Source organism: Microcaecilia unicolor, chromosome 13, assembly GCF_901765095.1.
Source record: "Microcaecilia unicolor chromosome 13, aMicUni1.1, whole genome shotgun sequence".
NCBI classification, from domain to species: domain Eukaryota; kingdom Metazoa; phylum Chordata; class Amphibia; order Gymnophiona; family Siphonopidae; genus Microcaecilia; species Microcaecilia unicolor.
In genome coordinates, this window is record NC_044043.1 from 76,115,353 (window position 1) to 76,131,873 (window position 16,521).

The 16,521-nt window shown below is 45.3% G+C and overlaps 1 protein-coding gene across 1 annotated transcript in view; it reads right to left on the minus strand.

Moving 5' to 3' along the window:
* Positions 1–2,110: 2,110 nt before the first annotated feature.
* TTC34 (tetratricopeptide repeat domain 34) overlaps positions 2,111–16,521 on the minus strand; it is a 66,492-nt gene continuing 52,081 nt past the window's right edge. The window contains exon 8 of the mRNA XM_030222151.1: positions 2,111–2,632. Within this exon, the coding sequence (XP_030078011.1) occupies positions 2,111–2,632 (522 nt within the window). The remainder of the gene's footprint in view (positions 2,633–16,521) is intronic.

Consider the following 16,521-nt stretch of genomic DNA (forward strand, 5'->3'; position numbering starts at 1 on the left):
ACCAGCAGCATGGCCCTACTGGCCTGCTTGCACCCGCTCAAGGCAAGCCCTGGGGAGTTGAGACGCGGCCACAATGATACTCTCTCACTGCCTGTGGCCTGCTCTGAAGCTTTCCCTCTGATCTGCCCACCCCTGAGGAAACAGGAAGTTGCGTCAAAAGGGGAGGGTGGGTCAGAGGTAAAGCTTCAAAGTAGGTCACAGACAACGAGAGCGTATCACTGCTGCTGCTGGGAAAAGAAGACCTGATTTGAGAGACCGGGAGGGGGGGAGGGGGAAGGGAATGGAAAGAGGGGGTGATGCTGGGAGAAGACTCTTCAGCCTAATGAATGTTATTAGTTGTGATTAATTTTTTTTTTTAATTATGACTACTAAATAACACTAAATCGCAGCATTGTGATTAATATGGAGCCTTAATTAGAAATGTTGCATATTAAGTATTGTAAATGTGTTTTCCACAATAAAAATAAAGTCGTTTTACAAATTTGTTGTGTCTGAATAGCTTTGTGGATGGGGGATTTCAAGTATTGATGTTGGAATGTGGGGAAGGAGACAACCAGGAGTTTACATGGAGGAGAGAAGAGAAAGAGAGAACGAAAAGAGGAGGGGAAGAGGGAAGAGAGGGTTATGGTTGGGGATGGGAGGGCAGGGAAGATCAGGGATGGAGAAGAAGGAGGAAGGGAAGATGAGGTGAAGGAGGGAAGATGGGGGAATGAAAAGAAAATCAGGATGAGGAAGAAGAAGAGGGAGGAAGAAAGCGAGGTTTTGAGATCTGGGGGAAGACACAGAGCAGGAAGATGGAGGTTCATTATAGGATTTTGGTGGGAGGATCCAGAAACCTGGAAATTTAATGCCAGTGATATATTTTTTGGAAGACCTTATTAAAAGTTATTAAAAGTCAAAGCAGAGAGGCGAACTGAGGAGATTTCTTTAGTTAGTTTACCTGCTGGAATATTGGATGGGACAGACAGTGATGAACGGTATTGTGATACTGATCAAAATGATTATAGAATGCCAGCATAACTTGGTTAAGTGCAATATTCAGCATTTAACCGGCTTTGGGGTATTGCATAAAGATAGGGCTGACTTTTTTATGTGGTGACCTTTGTTGGTTAAGTGATGAATATTGACTAAGCTAACTGCTTTCATCACATTCTCTGGCAACGAATTCCAGAGTTTAATTACACACTGAGTGAAGAAATATTTTCTCTGATTCATTTTAAATTTACTATTTAGTAGCTTCATTGTGTGCCCCCTAGTCCTAGTATTTTTGGAAAGAGTAAACAAGCGATTCACGTCTACCCGTTCCACTCCACTCATTATTTTATAGACCTCTATCATATCTCCCCTCAGCCATCTCTTCTCCAAGCTGAAGAGCCCTAGCCACTTTAGCCTTTCTTCATAGGGAAGTCGTCCCAACCCCTTTATCATTTTCATCACCCTTCTCTGTACTTTTTCTAATTCCACCTTATCTTTTTTGAGTTGCAGTGACCATCAATTCTTAGTGGTTGGACTGTCTCTCTGTGTCAGGTGTTCAGCACTGCATGCGTCTGGTAGCGCTATACAAATGCTAATAATAATAATAATTCCAGGTCAGTATACTGCTCTTTCAGAAGAAAAAACCCCCCCAGACACATAAGCATCGGCCAATTTTCCAGTCCTAGGATCAAGGACTTCTTGGTCACCTCCATCTGTTTTTGTTGTGCATGTCTGAAAACTAGAACTGTATAAAAGTTCAACAGGTGATGGTAATATAACTTCTGCAGAAGGTAAGAGTATTGTGCAAAGAATACTAGAAAGTAGAAGTCATATACTTCATCATCATTACGGAACTGGGATGATGTCTACCAGTTTTTCATAGAATCTTGTGCACACTTTCTGTAGGGCAAGATATTTATTTATTCCAATGTGAGATCCATATATGACAGCGGTCAATCTAATTCAGCAAGACAATCTTTTCTATCATTTTAACTAGAGCAGGTCTCCTGTAAGGTTCATTGGCCATCAGTTTCATTGCCATGATGTTGGAGTAGAAACACGTTTCTGGAAACAAAAATGATGGTTGCTTCTACAGCAAATAGTGAAAAGGGGGACGAGAAGAACTGAAAACCTATCAGTGAACAATGCAGCCCGAGGCCTCCCTTCTAATCTTTGCTTTCAGCTTCTTCAGCTCATTGCTGTTCTCATCGATCACAAGACCATAGTCAGTGACATTCCATGCATCCTCATAACGGTGATGCTCCAGATAGCCTTGTGCAATCTGATAAAAGTTTTGTCCTAAACTGATCTTCCCTGGCCTATTACGGATGCTGGCCAAAGCCATTGATGGCTCAAGACGAAGAGCTTTGATATACTGTCTGACAGCTGCTTCCTCTTCAGTCATAGCCAATAACAAATAGCCCTTGGAGCAGTAGTCCTCTACTTGAGTCCTGAGGTCACTGGAACCATGTCTCTGAATGGCCTTGTCCAGGTCCTTCAGGGCACGACTGTATTCCTGCAGGTGCGAAAGGCACACAGCTCGCTGACGTAGGAATCTTGGATTATTGTTGCTGGCCAAGACCGCCAATGAATAGTAATTCAGAGCCTTCTCAGGCTGTCTCCTCTTGCTCAGGTCATTTCCTTCTTGGGATGCAACCTTGATTATGAAAACAAAGAAGAGAGTCATACAATAGAGGTTCTTTTCTTACAAATCAATGCATTTCTGATTTTTTTTTTTTTTTTATAGCTGGTTAGATGTCAACAAGAGTATTGTCAAGTTATTTACTTCTAAGGGATACACCTCTCCCATAGGAAAAAAAAATCAAATGTATGGGGCCTATCTACTAAGATGTGTTGCCTGCTAATGTAATTAATGCATGGTAACATCTTAGCAGTAGGCGCTAACACTGACACACCAGTTATGTGTGTAAATGTATAGAATGCTTAGTATATACAAGTGAATTTGCACACATATGTATATATATAATCCACTACACTGCCTAAGATCTATTCAGTAACTATCCTGCCTATTTTCGAAGGAGAAGGGCGGCCATCTTCCATCACAAATCGGGAGATGGCCGGCCTTCTCATAAGGCCAGCCAAATCGGTATAATCAAAAGCTGATTTTGGCCGGTGTCAACTGCTTTCCGTCGCAGGGACGGCCAAAGTTCAAGGGGGCATGTCAGCAGTGTACCGAAGGTGGGACGGGGGTGTGGCTAACAGATGGCCATCCTCGTCCAATAATGGAAAAAAGAAGGGCGGCGCTGATGAGCATTTGGCCGACTTTACTTGGTCCGTTTTTGTTCACGACCAAGCATTGAAAAGGTGCTCAAACTGACCAGATGACCACCAGAGGGAATCGGGGATCATCTCCCCTTACTCCCCCAGTAGTCACCAACCCCTCCCACCCAAAAAAAAAATACATTTTTTTTGCCAGCCTCAACTGTCATATCCAGCTCCATCACAGCACTATGCAGGTCCCTGGAGCAGTTTTTAGTGGGTACTGCAGTGCACTTCAGGCAGACGGACCCAGGCCCGTCTCCCCCAACCTGTTACACTTGTGGTGGTAAATGGGAGCCCTCCAAAATCCACCCGAAACTCACTGTACCCACATATAGGTGCCCCCTGTTACCCTTTAAGGGCTATGGTAGTGGTGTACAGTTGTGGGGAGTGGGTTTGGGGGGCTCAGCACACAAGGTAAGGGAGCTATGCACCTGGGAGCAATTTGTGAAGTCCACTGCAGTGCCCCCTAGGGTGCCCTATTGGTGTCCTGGCATGTGAGGGGGACCAGTGCACTACAAATGCTGGCTCCTCCCATGACCAAATCGCTTGAATTTGGCCGGGTTTGAGATGGCCGCCATTAGTTTCCATTATCAGCGAAAACCAATGTCAGCCATCTCTAAGGGCGGCCCTCTTCTTTCGATAATACGGTCGGGTACGCCGTTTTACGGGGCCGTCATTAGAGATGGGCACCCATGTTCGATTATGCCCCTCCACGCATGTCTGAGGGGAGTATGGAGTATGGACAAGGTGCACAATTATGCATGTATGACCAGACATTTGGTACAAGAATTTACACTAGTCTAAGTGCCTATGTGTGTACTACTACTACTAATCATTTCTATAGTGCTACTAGATGTACACAGCACTGTACACATTATATGCAGGTACTTTCTCTGTCCCTAGAGGGCTCACAGTCTAAGTTTTTTGTACCTGGGGCAATGGAGGGTTAGGTGACTTGTGGGAATTGAACCCAGGTTGCCAGGATCAAAGCCCGCTGCACTAACCATTAGGCTACTCCTCCCTCCCGGTACACACCCTGTTAAGATACTATTCTATAAAGGAAAGTAGGTGCCAAATTTCTTTGGTAAAATATGAGCTAATCAGGTGCCCTCTAGGCGCCAATACCATAAAATTGCCCTCCATATGTGGAGTACTTTCTGCATTAACAGTTCTTGCAAAATGAGTGGATGATGGTTGCAGAATGGACAGGGTCTGTACCTTACAGTTAATGTGGTAGATAATGCAGCACAGTTAGAGGACAATTTCATCTGGAAGGTATGCTCTAGGAACCTATTCAGTAAAGGAACAAAGGTGCCTACTTTCCCTTATTGAATACTAGTGTATCAGGGTATTGACATGCCTAACTTTTAGGCGGGAGCCACAGAGCTGGTTAAGTACAAGGGCCTAAGTACAGAAAGTATCTTTCAGAAATCACCAAAGAAATCAAACTCAGCCTGAACACCATGACCTCATGGGCAAATGCATTTCAACTAAAACTTAACACTGAAAAAACACACAGTCTCATCCTCTCATCCCAATGCAACACGAACAAACCCACCAACATAACCACTCCAGAGTACACCCTCCCTGTCTCAGACAGCTTGAAAATTCTCGGAGTTACAATCGACTGAAACCTCACACTAGAGTGCCAAGTAAAAGCTACAACAAAGAAAATGTTCTACTCAATGTGGAAGCTCAAACGAGTGAAACCTTTTTTCCTGAGGGAAATATTTCGTAACTTGGTACAATCCATGGTACTAAGCCATTTGGACTACTGCAATGGAATATATGTGGGATGCAAAGAACAAATCATAAAGAAACTCCAAACAGCTCAAAACACAGCAGCCAGGCTTATATTTGGAAAAACGAGATTCGAAAGTGCCAAACCACTACGAGAAAAATGGCACTGGCTCCCAATCAAAGAGCGTATTGCATTCAAAATCTGCACCCTGGTTCACAAAATCATCTACGGAGAAGCCCCGGGATACATGACAGACCTCATAGACCTACCAACCAGAAACACATCAAGATCAACACGAACATACCTAAATCTCCATCACTCAAGCTGCAAAGATCTCAAATACAAATCAACCTATGCATCCAGCTTCTCCTATAAAAGCACACAACTATGGAACGCATTACCAAGCGCCTTGAAAACAACATACGACCACCTAAACTTCTGGAAAATACTAAAAACTAACTTGTTGAAAAAGGCATACCCTAACGATCCAACTTAAATGCCTTAACCCTGCGACATAACGAAACCAAAGCTAGAACTGGACACAACTCTTCCTCCTTACGATTCCCAATGTGTTTGTCACACATGAACATTACTCTATCACAACCTCACTATGTATTTGTTCAAACCGGTACTGGCGATCGCCTCTACGGTACTATGTAAGCCACATTGAGCCTGCAAATAGGTGGGAAAATGTGGGACACAAATGTAACAAATAAATAAATAAATAACTTACGGTACTCTGTAAATTTAAGTGGGAGCCCTGCCTGTGACCCGCTCATGCTCCACCTCGTGAAGGACTCCTTTACAAATACACACTGTGCCAGTTAAGTGGGTATTTGCAGGATAGTGCTTAGGCAGCATGTGACATAATCTCTCTAATTCAATACATTCTTGCACACAATTTTGCACTTAGAACACGCGGAGGGGCATTTTCAAAAGAACATCCAAGTCAGAATTGAGACATCCTGTTAATAACATCAAACTCCCCCTCCCCCCGGTCCATCTCACAGACATTTTTAAACAGGAAAAATGTTGGGATTTTCTGTTTGAAAATGTGTGAGAAGGATGTTCTTGCGCTGACAATGTCCAAAATGAACATCCATTTTCCAAAATGAAATGGCCAAAATACAGTGGCGTTCCTAGGGCGGCTGACACCGGGGGCGGATCGTCAATGCACCCCCCTCCCCGGGTGCAGCACCCCCCGGCGAAACGACACCTCCCCCCCCCCCCAGTGAAACAACACCTTCCCCCGGCGAAACAACACCCCCCGGGTGCATTTTTACCTGCTGGGGGGGGGGGGGGGGGGGTGCCGCACGCCTGTCAGCTCTGCTCGTTCCATGCTCCCTCTGCCCCGGAACAGGAAGTAACCTGTTCCGGGGCAGAGGGAGCACGGAACGAGCGGAGCTGACAGGCACGTGGCACCCCCCCCCCCCCAGCTGCGTGCACCCAGGGCGGACCGCACCCACCGCCCTCCCCTAGGAACGCCACTGCCAAAATATGAATGCCAAAAAAGCAGGTACAAAAAAAGTCTGTCTGGCATCATTTGTACAAAAATAGCCACTCAGGCAGAGCAGGGGGAAGCCTAGTGGTCAGGTAGTGGACTTTAAACAACGGGACCCAGGTACAAATCCCACCTTAATTCATTTATGTGTTATTGTGAGCCCTCAAGGAACAGATGGAAACCTACTGTACCTAAAAGTACACCACTACAATAGCAATCACGCTTGCAGGTGTCTTATAAATTCAGATATAATAAGTATTTTTATGTTCCAGGAGAGCTCACCTAATTGTACAGAAATAGGAGTAAAGTGGGAGTTTCACCTGGGTTCCACTGTTCAAAGTCCACTGCACTGACCACTAGGCTACTCTTTACACTTGCTGCTCAGTTAGGAATGGCCATATACTCCAAGCTGTAATAGAGCCTGGTATCCACGATCACTATCACTTCTTAGGGGGGTGGGAGGGGGGGTCAGTAACTACTGGGAGTCTGGGATATGAAGGAGGGGTCATGCTTTCATCCCCCCAGTGGTCATCTGCTCAATCAGGGCACCTTTTCGTACCCTGGATGTGACTGAAATAGGCCTAGTTAAAAACGTCCTCCTATCCACCTTACAATCGAAAGAGAAAAACGCCTAGATTTCGACCCAAATCGGGAGATAGACATTTATCTCACAAAAACAAATAAATCGGTATAATCGAAAGCCGATTTTGGACGTTTTCAACTGCACTCCGTCGCGGATGCGGACAAAGTTGATGGGGGCGTGTCAGAGGTGTGGCGAAGGTGGAACTGGGGCGTGGTTATCGGCCGAGGAGAGATGTACGCGTTAGGGCGATAATCGAAAAAATAAAGGCGTTTTTAGCAAAAATTTAGGACATTTTTGTTGGACCCTTTTTTCACATGAACAGGTCCCAAAAAAGTGCTCTAAATGACCAGATGACCATCGGAGGGAATCAGGGATGACCTCCCCTGACTCCCCCAGTGGTCACTAACCCCCTCCCACCACAAAAAAATGATGTTTCACAACTTTTTATTTTCACCATCAAATGTCATACCCACCTCCCTGGCAGCAGTATGCAGGTCCCTGGAGCAGTTGTTAGGGGGTGCAGTGGACTTCAGGCAGGTGGACCCAGGCCCATCCCCCCCTACCTGTTACAATTGTGCTGCTTAATGCTTATTAGTCGTCCAACCCCCCCAAACCTACTGTACCCTCATGTAGGTGCCCCCCTTCACCCCTTAGGGCTATAGTAATGGTGTAGACTTGTGGGCAGTGGGTTTTGAGGGGGATTTGAGGGGCTCAACACACAAGGGAAGGGTGCTATGCACCTGGGAGCTCTTTTACCTTTTTTTTTTTTTTTTGTAAAAGTGCCCCCTAGGGTGCCCGGTTGGTGTCCTGGCATGTGAGGGGGACCAGTGCACTACGAATCCTGGCCCCTCCCACGAACAAATGCCTTGGATTTATTCGTTTTTGAGCTGGGCACTTTCATTTTCCATTATCACTGAAAGACAAAAATGCCCAGCTCACAAATTGTCGAATAAAACATGGACGTCTATTTTTTTCGAAAATACGGTTCAGTCCGCCCCTTCATGGACCCGTTCTCGGAGATAAACGCCCATGGAGATAGACGTTTTTGTTCGATTATGCCCCTCCACGTTGTCTTGGACGTTTCTTCCCATTCCATTATCACTGAAAGATGTCCTAATTTGGCACTAATTGGTTCATTATTTAATTAAGTTGCGCACGCAATTTGGGTACGCATCCAAATTTGCACATGCACATTTTAACGCTATTTATAGAATTGGGGGGGGGGGTGGTAAATGAATTGAAAAATGTAGAGCATGCTCCCAGATATAAACTAAAGGTTTATAGTTACTGTGCATTAATTTTGGCTGTTAATCCGGGGTAACTGAAATCTTACTGCATTTTAGTACGTAGAGGAGCATAATCGAATGCGAACGCCCATCTCTATGGGTGTCTATCTCTGAGAATGGGTACATGAAGGGGCGGGACAAACCTATTTTCAAAACAAACGGGCATCCATCTTTTTTCCGATAATACGGTTTGTGCCCGGCAAATGCATCGGATTTGTGCGGATTTGAGCTGGGCGGTATCGTTTTTCAGCGATAATGGAAACCAAAGGCGCCCAGCTCAAAAATGACCAAATCCAAGGCATTGGTTCGTGGCAGGGGCCAGGATTCTTAGTGCACTGGTCCCCCTCACATGCCAGGACACCAACCGAGCACCCTAGGGGGCACTTGTAATAATTAAAAAAAAAAGTTAACTACCTCTGAAGTCCATAGCTCCCTTCCCTTAGATGCTGAGCCCCCCAAATCCCCCCCAAAACCCACTCCCCACAACTCTATACCATTACCATAGCACTTATGGCTGAAGGGGGGCACCTAGATGTGGGTACAGTGGGTTTTGGGGGCGGTTTGGAGGGCTCCCATTTATCACCACAAGTGTAACAGGTGGAGGGTGGGGGAATGGGCCTGGGTCCACCTGGCTGAAGTCCACTGCACCCACTAACAACTGCTCCAGGGACCTGCATATTGCTGTGATGGAACTGGGTATGACATCTGAGGCTGGCATACAGGCTGGAAAAAAAGTTTTTAAAGTTGTTTTTTTTTTTGGTGGGAGGGGGTTAGTGACCACTGGGGGAGTCAGGGGTGGCCATCCCCGATTCCCTCCGGTGGTCATCTGGTCATTTAGGGCACTTTTTTGGGACTTGTTCGTGAAAAAAAAAAAGGGTCCAAAAAAGTGACCCAAATTCGCGCTAAAAACGCCTTTCTTTTTTCGATTATCGGCCGAGGACGCCCATCTCTCCTCGGCCGATACACACGCCCTAGTCCCGCCTTCACCATGCCTCCGAAAAGCCCCCATCAACTTTGGCCGTTTCCGCGACAGATTGCAGTTGAAGACGCCCAAAATCGGCTTTCGATTATACCGATTTGGACGCCCACGGGAGAAAGACGCCCATCTCCCGATTTGGGTCAAAATATGGGCGTCTTTCTCTTTCAAAATTAAGCTGGATAGGCTCCTAAATGATTTGAATAGCCTGTTTTCATCTTTCACTGTATGTACAAATGGAGGAAAATAAATCCCTGTAATGAAGACATATTAAGTAATTACCTTCCAGTGAGTACCTCTTCAGTTTGAGCAAGAGAAACATGTTTTGCAAACATTTTATATAGAGTTTGAGAGCTCAATTGCACAATTATAGCAAACCTCGATCTCCATTTGTTCGATGGGGAGGGAATTAACCTTAGAAGTGCATTTCTTCATCTCATTACTATTTAGCCACAAAGTTGTTTTAAAAATAATTTTTTTTGCTTTGTAATTTACAAAGCATTTCACAGTTCACCATGTGCCATTACTGTTGACTGACTCGGAAGATTTTTCCAAGCTTGCAAAAGTTGTCCCCCCCCCCCCCCCCCCATCCCTCCCCCTTAAGCTTGCCTCTGAAGGCTGAGAAATAATTACAGGGAAGAGACAAGGTAGAAGAAGCAAAACATCAAAATTGAATATCTATTAGGAAAGCATCAAGGCTTGAAACACTGCTAAAACCGAAGGCAGGCATTAACCATTTCTGGTAATGTTGAGTGGACACTGGCAATTGGCTAAGAAAAAGCAGTGATCCTTCTGAAACTTTGAGCTGGCTGGAAGTTAATAAGCAGAAGGAGATCAAAATGGAATGATCCATTAGAGTTTCAGCTCTAATGCATTTCTCATTATCCTGGTTCTTTATTTCTAATAAATACGGCACTACTTTTGGATGCTAAAAGGGAAAATAAATACCAACCATGCATTTCAAGTCTCAAGCAAGGCCGGGGCAATAAACAAGGGAGTTTAAGCGAGGACTGGTTCCACTGGAGCATAAAATAGCACAGAATTACATTTATATCTCATGTTATCAGGCCGTACGAATCACCCTGAGTGGCTTGCAAAAATACATCTCACAATAAAGTTTCATGGAAAACAATACATCAACGCAAAACTGAGGGGTCCTGTCACTAAGTTGCGCCGCAAAAATGGCCTGCGCTGGTGTAGGTGCGTGCAGGTCCATTTTTCAGCGCACCTGCAAAAAAGGCCTTTTTGGGGGCAGAACATGGACATGTAGCAAAATGAAAATTGGTGCGCGTCCATTTTGGGCCTGAGACCTTACCGCTACCCGTTGACCTAGTGCTAAGGTTTCATGTGTTAACCAGGCGGTAATCATCAGCGTGCATACAATGCTGATTACTGCCTGGTTAGTGCTGTGCGCCGGAAAATAAAAAATATTTTCCGGCGCACGTAGAGGACGCGTGTCAAAAATGAAATTACCACCTGGGCCACATGGTAGCCGGGCAGTAGTTCAAAATTGATGCGCATAGGACACGCATATGCGGCGTAGTAAAAGGGCCCCTGAATCAGGGGCGTAGCCAGACTTCGGCGGGAGGGGGGTCCAGAGCTCGAGGTGAGGAGGCACATTTTAGCCCCCACCCCGGTGCCGCCGACCCCCCTGCCGCCATTGCAGACACCCTCTGCCACCGCCAGCACTACCACCACCAACTTTGACCCTCACTGCCGATGACCCTCTCGACCCCCCCCGCCCGCCGTCGCCTACCTTTGCTGGCAGGGGACCCCAACCCCCGCCAGCTGAAGTCTACTTCCTTCGTTTTGTTTCTGAGTCTGATGTCCTGCACGTATGTCAGACTCAGAAACAAAACGAAGGAAGACGACTTCAGCTGGCGGGGGTTTGGGTCCCCCGCCAACAAAGGTAGGCGAAGGCGGGTTGGCGGCGGGAGGGGGGTTGAGAGGGTCATCAGCAGGGGGGTCCAGGGCCAAATCTACGGGGTCCCAGGCCCCCGTGGCCCCATAGTAGCTACGGCACTGCCCTGAATAACTAGATACAAAATGGTAAGACAATAGTTACTAAACACACCAAAACAACAACAAAAAAAGGAGTAGGAGTGGACTATAAGGCTCCAAAAAAGAGGATAAAATTATTCTGTTATAACAATTTTTACTGCAACAACTTCCACCACAATAAAAATCAATAAGGTATGCAAATGAATAGAGCCAGACTCAACACAGTTCTGTGTTTTGGCGAATCAATGCCTGCCCCAGGAGTCACAAGATTTAGGAGCACAGATAGGAACCAAACAAATCAACATATAAAAATATCTATAAAATTTAGATTTCTAAAATGTATGCAAATATGTAAACTTTTAAACATAAAAAACATGAAAATCAAAATGATATAAAATATATAAATAATAAATGTCAAAATTATATTACATAGAAAGTACATAAACTTAACTAAAGAAACTTAAAAACAACTTTATCGCTAGAACATCTGTAGCCTGATGAACTAAAACAAATTCATAAATAGTCATGTGGAAAATTATAAAACACCACAAACAGATAATAGACCAAGGTGGCACCCCTCCAACAACAGCCTCCCTCGGGCATCCTCCTCCTCCCTTCCCCACCCCTTACTTCCTAGTCAGGATAGAACCCCCCTGGGGCCTACCTGATCTCCTTGGTGGTCCAGCGGAGTGTCGGGGGCAGGAGCGAACTCCCTCACTCCTGCCCCTAGTGGTAGCTTCTTCAAAATCGCTGCCGTGACCTCCCGCAGCAGTCTTGCGGTACTGCAAGTACCATGAAAGGTCACGACAGACATTTTGAACAAGCTGCTGCTAGGGGCAGGAGCAAGGGAGATTTGCTCCTGCCCCTGATGCACCGCTGAACTACAGGGAGGTCAGGCAGGCTGGTCCCCGGGGGGGGGGGGGGGGGCTATCCTGACTGGGAGGAAGAGATAGGGATGGGAAGGGGATGCTGCCCGTGGGGGAGGGGGGAGGGAGGTACCATCGCTGCTGCACATCGGGAGGGAGAGGGGGCAGGAAGGGGAAAAGACTTTAAAAAAATGCAGGTCCTGGCCTGATATTCAGCCAGGGCCCACATAAAATAAGTGAGTGAATTTAGGACAGCTTTTCAGCTGTTCTAAATTGACCCGCTTTGCTTATGCGGGCCTCAGCTGAACATTGCTGGCGCCTACATAAGACCTGGCTTCTCACCAGCGTCACCCCTGGACAGCCCCTGACTGGCCCACTTTTTTTTTTTTGGGGGGGGGGGGGTCAGTCAGAGGTGATATTCAGCAGCATTTCCTGCTTTAAGTCATTGAATAATGGCAGTTGGGTGGCAACAGTCAATTTAAGTATGTAGAGGAGGCTCCTGCCCACTTAAATCGCCTTTGAATATCAGTCACTCAGTGTTTATTTGCTGGCCAGAGAAAATATTCAGTTAAGTTTCCACTGAATATCTGGGCATAGCCAGCTCAACAGGATTTATCCTGGACAGGACCCCAAAGCTAACATTCCCTAGTGAACACATATTTAATGCCATCACAGCAGAGCTGGACCACGTTCCAAAGGAAGCTTCTAAGGATGTTCTTTAACAAACCTTGGTGATCGAACATGAGATAGACAAAACCGTATTACTTCAGACTAAAACAATTTGCCAATTTACAAAAGTACCGAAGAAGCCCTACAATAACACTTCATTAGCACTGTAACAAGTAGGGAAGGGTAGCACAAGCATTTTTCGTTTTGTGTTATTTTTCAATTTGTTTCATTTGGCTTTGTTGTTTGATTTAACTTTGTTTAGTGAAATAAAAAGCTGGAATATATTTAAAAAAATTGAAAAACAAAATAAATAAAAATAAAAAAAGTTGAGCCTTAAACACCAATAAAAAAATAACAACAACAACAACACTTCTCAGGTCCTTCCATGTATAATCCAAGCCTCTCTTACCCTATTTATACCTTTCCAGGAAAATAAGTGATCTCTGGTGGTTACTGCATTTCTGGTGCAGCAATTACAAGCAGATGAAGATCAGTGCTATTATTCATTTTTGCTGTACATGAAAATGGCGCTGACTTGGGATGCCACCATGCCGTGGCATCACCACCATTTCAGTGGCAGAAGTGACATCCTGTTTGGGAGCATTATACAAGCGAGTCACTCCCCCTTGACAGCTGGGAGCGATGTTTAGCCTACTGATGGATTTGAGGTTTACACTGCACCAAAAACTTTAAGCAGGTCATAAGTAACGATCTCTACATTCATGGAGTGAGGAACAGTGACTTACAACAGACTTTACAGTATAACTGTGGATCTCTGGATAGGAAACCTGTATCCATTCACATGGTTACTTACACCCATAGCTAAACTTCATGTTGTATCACTTCCACGGTGATACAACATCAAGTTTAGCGTCATTTACACAAGGCGTTTTGTATATGAGCACAAAAAGAAGAGAGAGGAATAATTTTGGAGAATGGTTATAAGTTGCCATCTAGTATTGAAGTTGAAGGATTATTTTTCAAGCGTATTATGATAAAGCTCCATCTTTGTTGGAGAGAAGAGAATGTGAGTAAATGACGATATAGCTCCGATTTCATCGGAGTGAAGAGGATGTGAGCAATTGAAGTTCCATTCGAAATGCTCGATGTGGATTGTGATAAAAGCAAGAACTAGTTGGATATTGGTTGAGTTAACTTTGAAAAAGGTTGAACTATTCTCTAAAGAAACGTAGAGACTAGTACCCCATGGTTGATCCCTTACTAAAGGTGTGATCTGGTGTGCAATGATGATGTTTGTTGTGAGTTAGAATTATATGTATTAGAACAACAAAGTGTTTAAAAACTTTTTAAGAATTTGTTTGTATCAAGGGATGTTTTGGATATAATAAAGATTAATATTTTGTAATGGTTGTTATAACTGTGGTAGCTACAAGGAATACAGCTATTGTATAATATTTTACCCTAGTACAGGGCCGCTGAGAGGGGAGGCGGGGGGGGGGGGGGGACAAAGTTCCCCAGGCTCGGCCTCCAGGGGGGGCCCAGCGCCGCAGTGCCACCCGCCCTCCGTTGTCAACCATCTGCCACCGGGCCGGGCCCCTTGCATTGAATTCACAGCACCTCTCAACTCCGAGTGAAAGCGCTGCAGGCAGCAGGGCAGCAGATCGCCTCCCTTCGGGCCTTCTTCCCTCCCTGTGTTCCGCCTTCGTCTGACGTAACTTCCGTGAGGGCGGGACACAGGGAGGGAAGGAGGCCCAAAGGGAAGCGATCTGCTGCCTGCAGCGCTTTCACACGGAGGTGAGAGGCACTGTGATTTCAATGCAGGGGGCCCGGCCCAATGGCGGACGGAGGGGGGCAGGTGGAGGGGGGGGGGGGCGGCAGTGGGGGAGGGGCCCCGGGTATGGCCTTGACCAGGGCCTGGCCCAGTCTCTTGGCAGCCCTGCCCTAGAATTATTATTGTATAATGAATATGCATGAGAGAGACTTGAATGTAATGGAGATGACTTATTCATTAGGGATATCCTGAAAATCTGACTGGCTGGTGATCCCCCAGGACAGGTTTGAAAACCACTACTTTAATGCACATTAAGATGCATTAACACAACACAATATAATGCACATTAAATAATGCAAGCCCCATTATTCTCAATGAGGTCTATTTTCTAACTTTGCACCTAACTTGAGGGGAGTAGTTATTAAGGTATGTTATGGCAATAACACACATTTGCCCCTTAACATGTGTTAAATGGAAATAATGTGTGTTATGTTATCATAATGAATGTTAGTTTAGGTTACCAGAGGATACATATTGAAATGCAAAGAAAGCAAATGCATGCAAACCACCTCATTACTATGTAAATTGAATAACACAGCTAGCAGTATACATTTCAAGTTGCATTCTTCCTGGAAAAGTGATGTCAGGTCAAAACTGGCTCCCAGGCACCATCTTAAAGGGCCTGGTGCTGGAAAAAAAATAGCAGTTTGTCATCCACCCCCACAGATACCTGTAAATGCCCCCTCCTGACAAAGATAACCCCAGTTTTCAACATTACAAAATATGATTGGTTTGGTTTGTGGACTGTGTTTCAGGTAATGTTGTTTCCTTGTTGGGATTACTGTAACGTGCATCTTGTTAGTATTCCTGCAATTTCTCTAAAAGCATTGCAACTCGGCAGTATGTGTTTTAACAGGCTGTGGCAGGAGTAACACGTTACCTCTTGGTTGTAGCATTTACGCTTTATTTCAATTTTCCAGTAGGTAAAGTTCAAGATGTTGTATCTCGCTGTTAAGATAGTCTCTGAAACATCATCTCCTTACTTAAAGCCGTTTTTGACACCTCATGAAGCAGCTAGGCCACTGAGAATGTCTCAATAGGGGATCCTGGAAGTACCTTTATTAAAGCTAGCTCATGATGCTAGTCGTAATTCCGTATGTTCATGGCAGCATCTCTTACCCTATGGAATAAGACGCCAGCAAAAATGCTGACAGATGTGTGTCATTTTAAGTAGCACCTTAAAACTTGGGTATTTAAGTAACAGAGAGGAATGGATTCCATTGACTGAATTGAGCCAGATACAGAGGTTTTTTTTTGTTACATTTGTACCCCGCACTTTCCCACTCATGGCAGGCTCAATGGGGCAATGGAGGGTTAAGTGACTTGCCTAGAGTCACAAGGAGCTGCCTGTGCCTGAAGTGGGAATCGAACTCGGTTCCTCAGTTCCCCAGGACCAAAGTCCACCACCCTAACCACTAGGCCACTCCTCCACTGTTGCTACTATTTGAGATTCTACATGGAATGTTGCTACTATTCCAACATTCCATGTAGAAGTCGGCCCTTGCAGATCACCAATGTGGCTGCACAGGCTTCTGCTTCTGTGAGTACGTGCAGGACGTCAGACTCACAGAAACAAAAGCCTGCGCAGCCTTCTACATGGAATGTTGCTAGTGGAATAGCAACATTCCATGTAGAATCTCCAATAGTAGCAACATTCCATGTAGAATCTCCAAAAGTATCTATTTTCTTTTTGTTACATTTGTACCCTGTGCTTTCCCACTCATGGCAGGCTCAATGTGGCTTACATGGGGCAATGGAGGGTTAAGTGACTTGCCTAGAGTCACAAGGAGCTGCCTGTGCCTGAAGTGGGAATCGAACTCGGTTCCTCAGTTCCCCAGGACCAAAGTC